At 40.6% G+C, this 12344-nt stretch overlaps 1 protein-coding gene across 1 annotated transcript in view; it reads right to left on the bottom strand.

Annotated features, from left to right (window-relative positions):
* Positions 1–11793, bottom strand: part of LOC119941851 (proton-coupled amino acid transporter 4-like) — a 33444-nt gene extending 21651 nt beyond the window's left edge. Inside the window, 3 exon segments of the mRNA XM_038762367.1 lie at positions 8179–8240; positions 8354–8410; positions 11638–11793. Of these exon segments, the coding sequence (XP_038618295.1) occupies positions 8179–8240; positions 8354–8410; positions 11638–11793 (275 nt within the window).
* Positions 11794–12344: the final 551 nt, after the last annotated feature.

Consider the following 12344-nt stretch of genomic DNA (forward strand, 5'->3'; position numbering starts at 1 on the left):
GTCAATGTTCTTGGCTCACAAGTCAAAAGATATTTTTCAAAACTGTTATTGCTGTAATTATTATTTCATGATCTGAAAATCAAATTAGGTCACTCTCAGCCCTTATCTAATAACCAAAGACAATTGTGAAAGTCTGGGATGCTTTGGGCATGCTTTGCTAGGACCTCTTTGACATTGGTCAGTTCAGATGGTGATTCAGTGAAGGGGTTGTTTTCTCTAAAAATCAAGGTTAAACCAGCACTCTAGTGCGTTGGCTATTTACTGGACAGCTTTGAATGAGGCAGTACACTTGTGGTCTCTAACTTACCTGGTCTTGGACTTGAACTGAGATAAAAATTTAACTCACCTGCTCTCCACTGGGGCTCGTATTCTACTGGGCTGTATATCAATCTTAGACTACGATCCCTACCCTAGGATATGTACCCAGGGTATTGAAATATTTGGATTAAACATGCTCCATCACTGTCTCAAACAATCTGGCCAGTCACTAAAATCTGTCCTGCCTCTTGATTTCATAAAAATGGGCCCCATGTCTGCTCCCTATTTACAGGGGTATTTTTTAATTAAATGGGATTCTAGACTGTAAGTTTGTTGTGAGGAGGGGAATGTATCTGTTAATTGTTATATAATAGTCTCCATATTATTATGTGTATACTATATACACTTAGTAAGATGCTTTGAACACAGTAAGCACCCAATGAATATGAATGAGTGAATGAAATGGGGCTCTACATAAAGACACATTGTACTTTTAGAGGAAAAATCACTGTATCAACCTAAAGTGCTGTCTTTTCAATTTTTTTTGTAAGAAAATAGAGGATCTTTATTCTGTGGTAATTCTTTCTAAGAGCATTCTCATGTCCTTCTGGGAGTAGCTGGGTATACATATGCCAAGGCCAGGGCATGGGCATCACAGAAGCAGGGGGAAGAGGAAGAAATGTAGGATAGATGAGTGTCTACATTTCTCATTTGTGGAAGCTGTTTCTCTGGACTTCTCTATTCCCTCACACTGTGTATCTTTGAAATTGTAATTCCTGAAAGCATTTATCAAAATATGTATTGCTGAACCATTTCTGCTTGCAAAGTTTAAAACCCCCAAGAAGAGCAAAGCTACCACCTACATATGTTCTAGTTGAACAAATTGAAACGTTTTATACTTACACTAATTTGGATTTGTACTAACCCCATTCCCTTTCAGTGTTCCATTGAATAGCATTATTAAATGTGGCCAAAGGCGCACCTCTTCCAAGAGGTCTTCCCAGACTAAGCCCCCTTTTCTTCAGCTACTCCTCCTTTCCGTGTCACCTCGACTCGCTCCCTTTGCTTCCCCCCAACCCACAGCACTTATGTAAATATGTATATATCTATAATTCTATTTGTATTGATGCCTGTTTACCTGTATTGATGTCTATCTCCCTCGCGCTAGACTGTGATCCTTTTGTGGCAGGGATTGTCTCTCTTTACTGCTGTATTGTACTTTCCAAGTGCTTAGTACAGAGCTTTTCACACAGTAAGCGCTAAATAAATACAATTGAATGAACTAATGGATTAATTAATATCTGTCTCCCCCTCTAAACTGTAAGCTCATTATGGGCAGGGAGCATGTCTGCTAATTCTGTTGCATTGTACTCTCCGAAGCAATTAGTGCAGTGCTCTGCACATAATAAGCACTCAAATATCATTGTTGGAATATTTTAACTGTACTGTAACTATGGATTCTCAGGCAATCAGTGGCATTTACGGAGCACTTACTATGTGCAGAACACTGTATTAAGCACTTGGGAGAGTCCAGTACTTCTCCCGGTGGGCTGAATTGGGCCAACAGCTGAGAGAACAAACTTGGAAGAATGAGATCTCCATGTTCTTATTTGAGGAAGACTAGGAGGAATTTAGAACTGACAGCAACCGGGAGCAAAAAGTTCAGCAAAACAGTGGGAGTCACAGCAGGAAGTTACTACAAACTGCTCTTGAAGGTGATCAGAAGCCACAAGGGTCAGAGCCATTAGTCAAAGAATTTGTGGTCAGCAAGGCCAACAGGGACCACTCACTATGACATTCTTCTTGATGTACCCCATCTTTTCCTTAACTAGTTAAATTGATAAGCAGGCTATGCTCATTATGAGCAAGGAACACATAATAATAATAATAATAATGGCATTTATTAAGCACTTACTATGTGCAAAGCACTGTTCTAAGCGCTGAAACACTATTCTAAGAGCTGGGGAGGTTACAAGGTGATCAGGTTGTCCCACGGGGGATTCACAGTCTTAATCCCCATTTTACAGATGAGGTGACTGAGGCCCAGAGAAGTGACTTGTCCAAAGTCACACAGCTGACAATTGGCAGAGCTGGGATTTGAACCCATGACCTCTGACTCCAAAGCCTGGGCTCTTTTCCACTGAACACATCTACTCATTCAGCTGTTATGTACTCTCCCAAGCACTTAGTACAGTGCTCTTCACATAGTAGGTGCTCAGTAAGTACCATTGATTGATTTTGTTGAGATCATAGATCTGATGGAAACCCCATTTTCTCCCACAAGTCAGTATGGCCTAATGAAAGGAACAAAGGAACGTCTGGGAGTCAGGAGGCCCAGTTCTAATCCCATCTCTTCCAATAGGCTGCTGTGTTACCCTGGACAAGTTACTTAACATCTGTGGACCCTCAATTTTCTTGGAAAAGTGACTTGTTTGACTATTATCTTGTAGGTACCTGAAGTTTTAGCACAGGGCTTGGTCTTTAATGAAAGCTTAATAAATACTCTTTCTTATTATTATAATAGCCGGGCATCATTTCTTCATCTTCAGGCTTACTCAGCTCTAGAAATTCTCTTCTTATTCCTTGTTGGCTTGGTCATTCATTTAATCATATTTATTGAACACTTACTGTGTGCAGAACACTGTACTAAGTGCTTGGAAAGTACAATTTGGCAGCAGATAGAGATAATCCCTACCCAACAATGGGCTCACAATCTAGAAGGGGGGAGACAGACAACAAAACAAAACAAAACAAGTAGACAGGTGCTAATAGCATCAATATAAATAGAATTACAGCTATATACATATCATTAATAAAATAAATAGAATAATAAATTTGTACACAGAGGCTTATCAGAAGAGCCTGAGAGTAAACAGGATTTGGGTATCAGTCTGGAGAGGCCCAAGAAGCTTTAGAAGCATTAAAAGAAGTGAATTGCTAAAGCTTACCCTTGCAGCCAAATGCCAATTTGAACTTGAATTGTTTGGTAAAACTCTACTTAGGCTTAGAGTGGCTGGTAAATGGCAGTATATTAACTAATGCTGAATCATCATAAAGAAACTCCATACCATCATCTTTAATGCACTCCTTACCCTTACGCACTCCTACCTTACCTTGCTGCTCTCCTACTACAACCCTGCCCTCGTACTTAGCTCCTCTGATACCAATGTGCTCACAGTAGCTGGATCTCCTCTATCTCACCACTAACCTCTTGCCAATATCCTGCCTCTGGCCTGGAATGCCCTCCCTCTTCATATATGACAGACCATTACTCTCCTCATTTTTAAAATCTTATTGAAGGAACATCTCTTAGAAGAGGCCTTCCCTGACCATCCCTTCATTTCCTCTTCTCCCATCCTTTCTGTGTCACCCTTGTACTTGGATTTTCTCCCTTTATTCAACCCTCCCTCAGCCCCACAGCATTTATACACATATCTGTAATTTATTTATTTATGTCAATGTCTGTCTCCCCCTCTAGAATGTAAGCTCATTGTGGGCAGGGAACATGTCTACCAACTCTGCTATATTGTACTCTCCCAAGCACTTAGTACAATGCTCTGCACACAGTAAGTGCTTAGTAAATATGATTAGTGTTATTACATGATTCAGAGAAGCAGTGTTGCCAGGTGCATAGGCCTGGGAATTAGACGGACCAAGGTTTTAATCGTGGCTGTACCATTTGTCTGCTGTGTGACTTAAACAAGTCACTTAACTTCTCTGTGGCTCAATTACCTCATCTGTGAGGGGATTAAGAATGTTAACCCTATTTGGGGCATGGACTGTGTCCAAATTGATTAGTTTGTATCTACCCCATGCAGTCTACAGAGCCTGGCACACTGCTGCTCAATTCAGTCTAGCACTTCAGAGATTGTGACCACCTTGAGGGACATGGTTTGTGTCTAAATCCCGTCTTTCCCAATGCTTAATATAGTTCTGTGCACACAGTAAACACTTGATGAACACTATTACTACTATCTTTACTACATTGAATCCATCTCTGACCAAAAAAGCATTGTTATAGGATTTACCCAATTCACTCTTGGTTTTCTGCCTGTTCTATTGCCCTACATGAAATGATGAAACCTGCTGTTGTATTTTTTTCCACCTATAGCTTGAACTCCTCTGACTCTTGAAGCCTCCCAATTATCTTCATTTGAAATGTGTTTTCAAAGGTAAGACTTTACAGAGGAACCAAGCCATTGCTCTCTGTGTCACAGTCACCTTCTCCTCCTTGTTGCATTTGCTGATGAAAATGCTCTTGGTGTTTCCTGGGAGTAAAACATTTTTCTTCACTTCTTCTGGGACATCTACTAACCATCTACAAACTACTACTAGCTAGTACTACTAACTAGCTACTAACCAAGATGTTGTGACTTTACTGAAAATGGTAACTGCTACTTTCCTTCTCCCCTCCTAGATTTAAGATCCTCGAAGGCAAGAATTGTGTCTTTTTTCAATGGAATTTAAGTGCTTATTATGTGCAAAAACTGTATTAGGATCTGGGGTAGATACAAGATAATCAGGTTGGACATAGACCAGGTCACACATAATAATAATAGTAATAATGATGATGGTATTTGTTAAGTGTTCACTATGTTCCAAGCATTCATTCATTCATTCAATCATATTTATTGAGAGCTTACTGTTTGCAAATCACAGTACTAAGCACTTGGGAAGTACAAATCAGCAACGTATAGAGATGGCCCCGACCCAACAACAGGCTCACAGTCTAGAAGGAGGAGACAGACAACAAAACAAAACAAGTAGACAGGTGTCAATACCATCAGAATAAATAGAATTATAGCTATAAACACATCATTCTAAGAGCTGGAGTAGATACAAGGTAATCAGGTTGTCCCACCTGGGGCTCACAGTCTTAATCCCCATTTTACAGATGAGGTAACTGAGGCACAGAGAAGTTATGTGGCTTGCCCAAGGTCACACAGCAGACAAGAAGTGGAGCTGGGATTAGAAGCCACGACTTCTGACCCCCAAGCCTGTGCTCTTTCCACTAAGCCATGGTGCTTCTCCATGAGGTTCACACTCTTAATCCTCATTTTATAGATGAGGTAACTGAGGCACAGAGAAGTCAAATGATTTGCCCAATGTCACATAGCAGACAAGTGGTGAAGTTGGGGTTAGAACCCAGGTCCTTGGACTTCCAAGACCATGCTTTTTCCACTAGGCCATACTGGTTCTATCAACTTCATTTTCCTTTCCCAAGTGCTGAGTACAATGTTCTCGACACAGAATCTCAATACTGTTGATTGATTTATTACTGCTGCATTCACCATCAAAAATGATAGCTCTGTTTATTTCCTGGCCAAGTTGATGTGGCTTCCCTCTTTGATTTCTGCATCATTTTCAATAATTGATCCTTCTGAGATAGGTTTTACATCTAACCGTGAAACAAACTGCCATACAATATATATTTTGGAACAAATCTCAAAGAAACTAAGATGGTAAATCAAATGTTGGCAAATTGTGAAAATGCAGATGTTCAAATTGTTGGTTGCCCAGTGTATAGCCATTGCTATAAGCATCAAATTTTATATATGAGGGGGAATTCTGTTTCTGTTCCTGTACAACTAAACAGATACTTATGTACTTATTGAAATCAATCAATCAATCAATCATATTTATTGAGTGCTTACTGTGTGCAGAGCACTGTACTAAGCGCTTGGGAAGTACAAGTTGGTAAAAACTAGAAGATTTAGGTATTTTTGAGATTACCCTAGATAGATATAACATCCCTCTTGGTAGTTGAACAAATATCTTCAGGGGCCCTAGTCATAATTGATGTTTTTCATATTTATTAGAGACCAACTGCTTTCTGAGAACAGGTTTATTGAAAATCCAGCCGTGGGCTGTAATGACGCAGCAATAAGCCCTGCAGAATTTCGGGGAAATACATCAAGGTGAGAGATGTCTAAGGAAAAGTTTTATTTGAATTGTTTCATTTAATCCATTCTTAATACAAACCCAGCAGGCCTCTAAAGCAAAAACAATTATCCATATAACTCAAGGGTCAAACTCCCATGCTATCACCAAAATCACCTGGGAAATTCAGGTAACAGTGGTATTTTGTCTAAATTATCCAGATGAATGCCTTAAGATTCTACCTCATTTTGTATTTGGAAACCTAGCCAAAACTTCTTTTACAAGGACTATGGTATATGATTTAAGTAATTAAAACAAATAACAAAACTACATATAATGGCCCAGGTTACGTATTGTGTGGCGCTGCCTCCTGGCCCTATTATTGTGGCTGAATTTGGATGTGTAGAAAAAGTGTTGATACATTATATGGTGGTGTGTGGTGCTGTTCTCTTGCTTGATTTACCATTTGTGGGAACCTTTCCAAATCAGTGAACTAGTAATGCTTTATTGGAGGAAAAAAACAAGTCTAACGTTTTTCCTCATGTAATCTCCCACACTGGACTGAAAGCTCCTTGAGGGCATGGGTTGGAACTACTAATTAATAATAAATATACCTGTATATATGTATATATGTTTGTACATATTTATTGCTCTATTTATTTATTTATTTTACTTGTACATATCTGTTCTATTTATTTTATTTAGTTAATATGTTTGGTTTGGTTCTCTGTCTCCCCCTTCTAGACTGTGAGCCCCCTGTTGGGTAGGCACTGTCTCTATATGTTGCCAACGTGTACTTCCTAAGTGCTTAGTACAGTGCTCTGCACACAGTAAGCGCTCAATAAATATGATTGATTGATTGATTGATTACTATGTGAAAAGCACTGTTCTAAGTGGTAGGGAGGCTACAAGGTGATCAGGTTGTCCCACGGGAGGCTCACACTCAATCCCCATTTTACAGATGAGGTAACAGAGGTACAGAGAAGTTAAGTGACTTGCCCAAAGTCACACAGCTGACAATTGGCGGAGCCAGGATTTGAACCCATGACTATTGACTCCAAAGCCCATGCTCTTTCCACTGAGCCATGCTGCTTCTCTATCTCCCACATAGTACAATTCTCTGCACAGAATAAGTTCACAATAAATAGTACCGATTGATATCCAAGGCACTAGATTTATAGGTGACAAAATCATAGTCAGTTAATAGTATTTACTGAGTGATTACTGTGTGAAGAGCACTGTGCTATAACAGGCATATTTTCTACCCTAGTAATTTAAAAGCTCCCTCTTTTCTACAGCCCAACACACTCATTTCACTCCTCTAATGCCAATGTACTCACTTTACCTTGATCTCTTAATCTCACAGGCAACCTCTCACCCATGTCCTGCCTCTGGCCTGGAGCCTCCCTCCCCTTTCATTTCTAGACTGTGAGCCGGTTGTTGGATAGGGACCATCTCTATATGTTGTTGATTTGTATTTCCCAAGCACTTAGTACAGTGCTCTGCACACAGTAAGTGCTCAATAAATATGATTGAATGAATATCTAACAGACATTCACTCTCCCCACCTTCAAAGCCTTATTAAAAGACTCCTCCAAGAGGCCTTCCCTGACTAAGCCTTCATTTCCTCTTCTTCCACTCCCTTCTACAGCACTCTTACACTAGAATTTGCAGTCTTTATTCACCCCTCCCTTAGCCCAATTGCATTTGCGTACATATCTGTAATTTAATCCATTTATTTATATTATCTTTCTCCCCCTCTAGCGTGTAAGCTCCTCGTACCCTCCCACATGTTTATTATAATGCTTTCCACCCAGTAAGCACTCAATAAATGATTGATTTTTTTTTCTGTGGTTGTATAGCAACACTCTAAATAGGCAGAAAGAGAGTAGTTTGAGTGTGATAGTGTTGGAGGAGGGATATTTTACCCTATGGAATGAAAATATCCCCAAATCATGTCATCTTCAACTCATCTGAACAATTCATAAATGAATTTACTAGAGAAGCAAAACATTCAAATTCTTTATCAGCAATGATTACCTTAATACACTGGTGAGCAGCTGTGAAGGGTACTGGGAGCAACCATACATTGTATCAAGAGGCTTTGAACAAGTAATTGCAAGCTTAATTATCAGACCAATTTTTCACTTTGCAGAACAATTAACCTCCCATTTCCTAGGTTTCTCTCACTCTTCTTCCACATATTTTGTTTCACCTTTTGTAAGTTGTAACGTGTAATAGAACTTGTGGTTGGACTTGATGCATATATGGGCTATTGACATTATGCAGAATATTTTAAGGTTTAACTCAGATGCATACAAGCCCCCACTTCAGTTACATTTATAGACTTCCACTAAACCCCAGAGGATTTAACACTATCTAGCATTACTACATTATTGTTATATTAATCATATTACAATGCGCCAAACAGCTAACTCATTACAGGGATATTGTTGCTCACAAATCTCTTAATCTCTCTTCAGAAATGTTTCCTTGTCTTGGGGAAAATGGATTATGGAGCAAACGTTCCATAAATGACTTTTAAACTTTTTCCAGTGATCATATTTTCAATGGAAAAATTCCTGAAAGACAGGGCAATAAAGCTGCCTGCAGAATGGGCCACTTCTTTTTATGTAGAGGCTGTGCCAGTATAGTAACTCTCAATAATAGAGTGCTGAGTCTGAGAAGTGTTCAATTGTGACTTGAATGAAGAATCTGCTCAGATGAAATAATAATAATAATAATAATAATGGCATTTATTAAGCACTTACTATGTGCAAAGCCCTGTTCTAAATGCTGGGGAGGTTACAAAGTGATCAGGTTGTCCCATGGGGGTGCTCACAGTCTCAATCCCCATTTCACAGATGAGGTAATTGAGGCCCAGAGAAGTTAAGTGACTTGCCCAAAGTCACACAGCTGACAACTGGAGGAATCAGGATTTGAACCCATGACCTCTGACTCCAAAGCTCTTTCCACTGAGCCATGCTGCTTCTCAAAGAATCTCAAAGATCCTAAGGGTAAAGTTCTCCTTAAGTTGCCGGCTGTCCTATAATGATGGCATTTATTATAATGATGGCATTTATTAAACACTTACTATGTGCAAAGCACTGTTCTAAGCGCTGGGTAGGTTACAAGGTGATCAGGTTGTCCCACGGGGGGCTCACAGTCTTTATCCCCATTTTACAGATGAGGGAACTAAGGCACAGGGAAGTTAAGTGACTTGCCCAAAGTCACACAGCTGACAGGTGGCGGAGTCGGGATTTGAACCCATGACCTTTGACTCCAAAGCCCGGGCTCTTTCCACTGAGCCACACTGCTTCTCTAGAATTCTCACCTGTCCCTTTATACTGCAGGCTTGTTATGGGAAGGGAATGTGTCTGTTGATTGTTGTACTCTTCTAAGGGCCTAGAACAGTGTTTTGTACAGAGTAAGTGCTCAATACATTTGATTGAATGAGCTGACAGCCAAGTCCTGGAGTTGAAGGTCTGAAAGAGAATTGGGATGTCTGGGTGATGGAAGCCTCATCACATCTGGGAGTGTGTAAAGCACTCAATAAATACTATTGATTGATTGAAGGAGATAGAAGGGGCGAATTAGTAAGCTGTTGAAGTGGTTGGTGGGGAAGCAAAAGGCTCAGGTGTTGGTGTCTGTAAGAGTCAGCTCGTTGTGGGCACGGAATGTCTACCAACTCTGTACTCTCCCAAGCGCTTAGTACAATGCTCTACACACAGTAGGAACTCAATAAATATCATTGATGGTGATGAGTTGGGGCACAGCGAGTTGGTTTCATCAATGGCATTTACTGAGTGCTTACTCTGTGCACATACTGTACTAAGTGCTTAGAAAAGTTCAATACTAGGGGAGACAGACATTTGGATAGGGGAAATAGTAGAATATAAGCATATTTTCATATGTACTGTGGGGCTGGGGGGAGTGTCAAAGCACATAAGGAGAAGAAGCGTGGCTCAGTGGAAAGAGCACAGGCTTTGGAGTCAGAGGTCATGGGTTCAAATCCCAGCTCTGCCAACTGTCAGCTGTGTGACTTGGGGAAAGTCACTTAACTTCTCTATGCCTCAGTTACCTCATCTGTAAAATGGGGATTAAAACTGTGAGCCCCCTGTGGAACAACCTGATCACCTTGTAACCTCCCCAGTGCTTTGCACATAGTTAGCGCTTAACAAATGTTGCCAATTTGTACTTCCCAAGTGCTTAGTACAGTGTTCTGCACACAGTAAGCGCTCAAGAAATACAATTGAATGAATGAATGAACAAATATCATCATTATTATTATTATTCATTCATTCATTCAATCACATTTATTGAGCGCTTACTGTGTGCAGAGCACTGTACTAAGCGCTTGGGAAGTACAAGTCGGCAAAATATAGGGACAGTCCCTACCCAACAACGGGCTCACAGTCTAGAAGGGGGAGACAGACTACAAAACATTTACGAGAGCGCTCAGTAAATAGGACGATTTGACGGATTTATGAAAGAGTTCAGTAAATAGGCTGATTTTAGGGATTTACGAGACCGCTCAGTAAATGGGCTGATTTTAAAAAGTTATGAAAGTGCTCAGTCACTACGGTTTTAGGGATTTATGAACGCTCAGTAAATAGCACGATTTGACAGATTTCCAAAAGCGGTCAGTAAACAGGAGGATCTTACGGATTTAGGCGCGGTCAGTAAATAGCTGACTTAACAGATTTATGAAAGCTCTCAGGAAATAGGCTGATTTTAAGGCGTTCAGTCATGACGATTTCTCAGCGCTTACAACAATGCTCAGCACCTAGTAAGCGCTTAACAGATACCACCTTTGACAAATTGCCGAAAACGCTCAGTAAATAGGAGGATCTGACGGATTTACGAGCGCTCAGCAAATAAAAGGATCTGACGGATTTAGGGATGCTCAGTAAATAGGAGGATCTGATGGATTTACAAGCGCTCAGTATAAGGGGTACACAGCCAAGTGCAGAGTTGATGCAGTGGGGAGAGTAGATAGGGGAATTAAAGGGATTTCACAGATGCTAATGGATATTTAACTATTCCCACTTTCTCCATTCTGGGTCACTTCTTGTTCCCTAATCAATTTTCCCCTCGGGCACATAGGGAGGAGAAAGCCAAAGTAGATGGAGAAATGTTACATGGTTATTGTAGTAGAAGTACTAGTATTAAGTGCTTACTCTGTGCAGATCACGGTATTAATAATAGCTGGGAGAGAATACATATGTGGGAATTAGACATGGTTCTTATAGTCATCTCACTGTCCATGATGATCCTGTCATATCCTCCTTAATTTCCAGCTTTAGATCAGCAGGTGTAACTGTCTATAGCCTGTAGTACCTATTGGAGTAGAGAGTAGAGGAGTCAGGATACTGGTTTTCTGGGGATGGGTACAGGTTCTGTGACTGCACAGAGGCCAGGTCAGGCCCAGTTTCCCTGGGTGACTCGTTACCTATTGTTTGGCACTTCTTTCTAACCCCTTTACTTCTTCTGCACTACTTTAGCTACATTTGGATCCAGTTCTATGGCTCGAACCCATGACTCCATCCCTTCTATCTCACCCTTAGCCCCTGCAAATAAGTCGAACCTCTCCAGGAGCTGTTCTAGCAGACACAGCCAAACAGGACCAGTAGCTGCATCAAGTTTCAGGGGCATCTCTTAAAATTATGGTCAGGTGTAACTGAACAGATAGATTTTCCCAGTTTATTTGGTTAAACTTAGGGCAATGCTAATCCCACTGCCATCCGTTACTTGTGAAAATGGTTTTTGCCCTTTAGATATGCCCACAATAAGGACATATTTTTCTTTTTCCCCGGAAAATGTTTTCTACTAAACCCAAATAAGCAGGCCTGAGACTAAGTTTCTGATCTAATGTTAACCATGAATGGGCCCTCTAGAAAAGGCAGGTATCTCTAACTCTACCTCTAAACTCATTCCACATTAGTCGACAGCAAGGTGGGACTTTTAGACCCTCAGGTTGTTTCCCTGTTCTGTCCCTGCATCCTGCTGACTGCCATGGCTGGTGTGAGGGGAGTCCCAAGTGGGTATATTTGCAGGAGGTGAGGAGATGAGCATCGAGAATCTTGGCAAAATCTGTTAATTAGATGGTTTCTGAGACAATCAAAATGCCTGAGGCAACCCCTCAACACCCTTGCCCTGTCTGCTCAATCTCAAACTATTTGTTTTCAGTTCTTCTTGGCTAAATT

Source organism: Tachyglossus aculeatus, chromosome 2, assembly GCF_015852505.1.
Source record: "Tachyglossus aculeatus isolate mTacAcu1 chromosome 2, mTacAcu1.pri, whole genome shotgun sequence".
NCBI classification, from domain to species: Eukaryota; Metazoa; Chordata; class Mammalia; order Monotremata; family Tachyglossidae; genus Tachyglossus; species Tachyglossus aculeatus.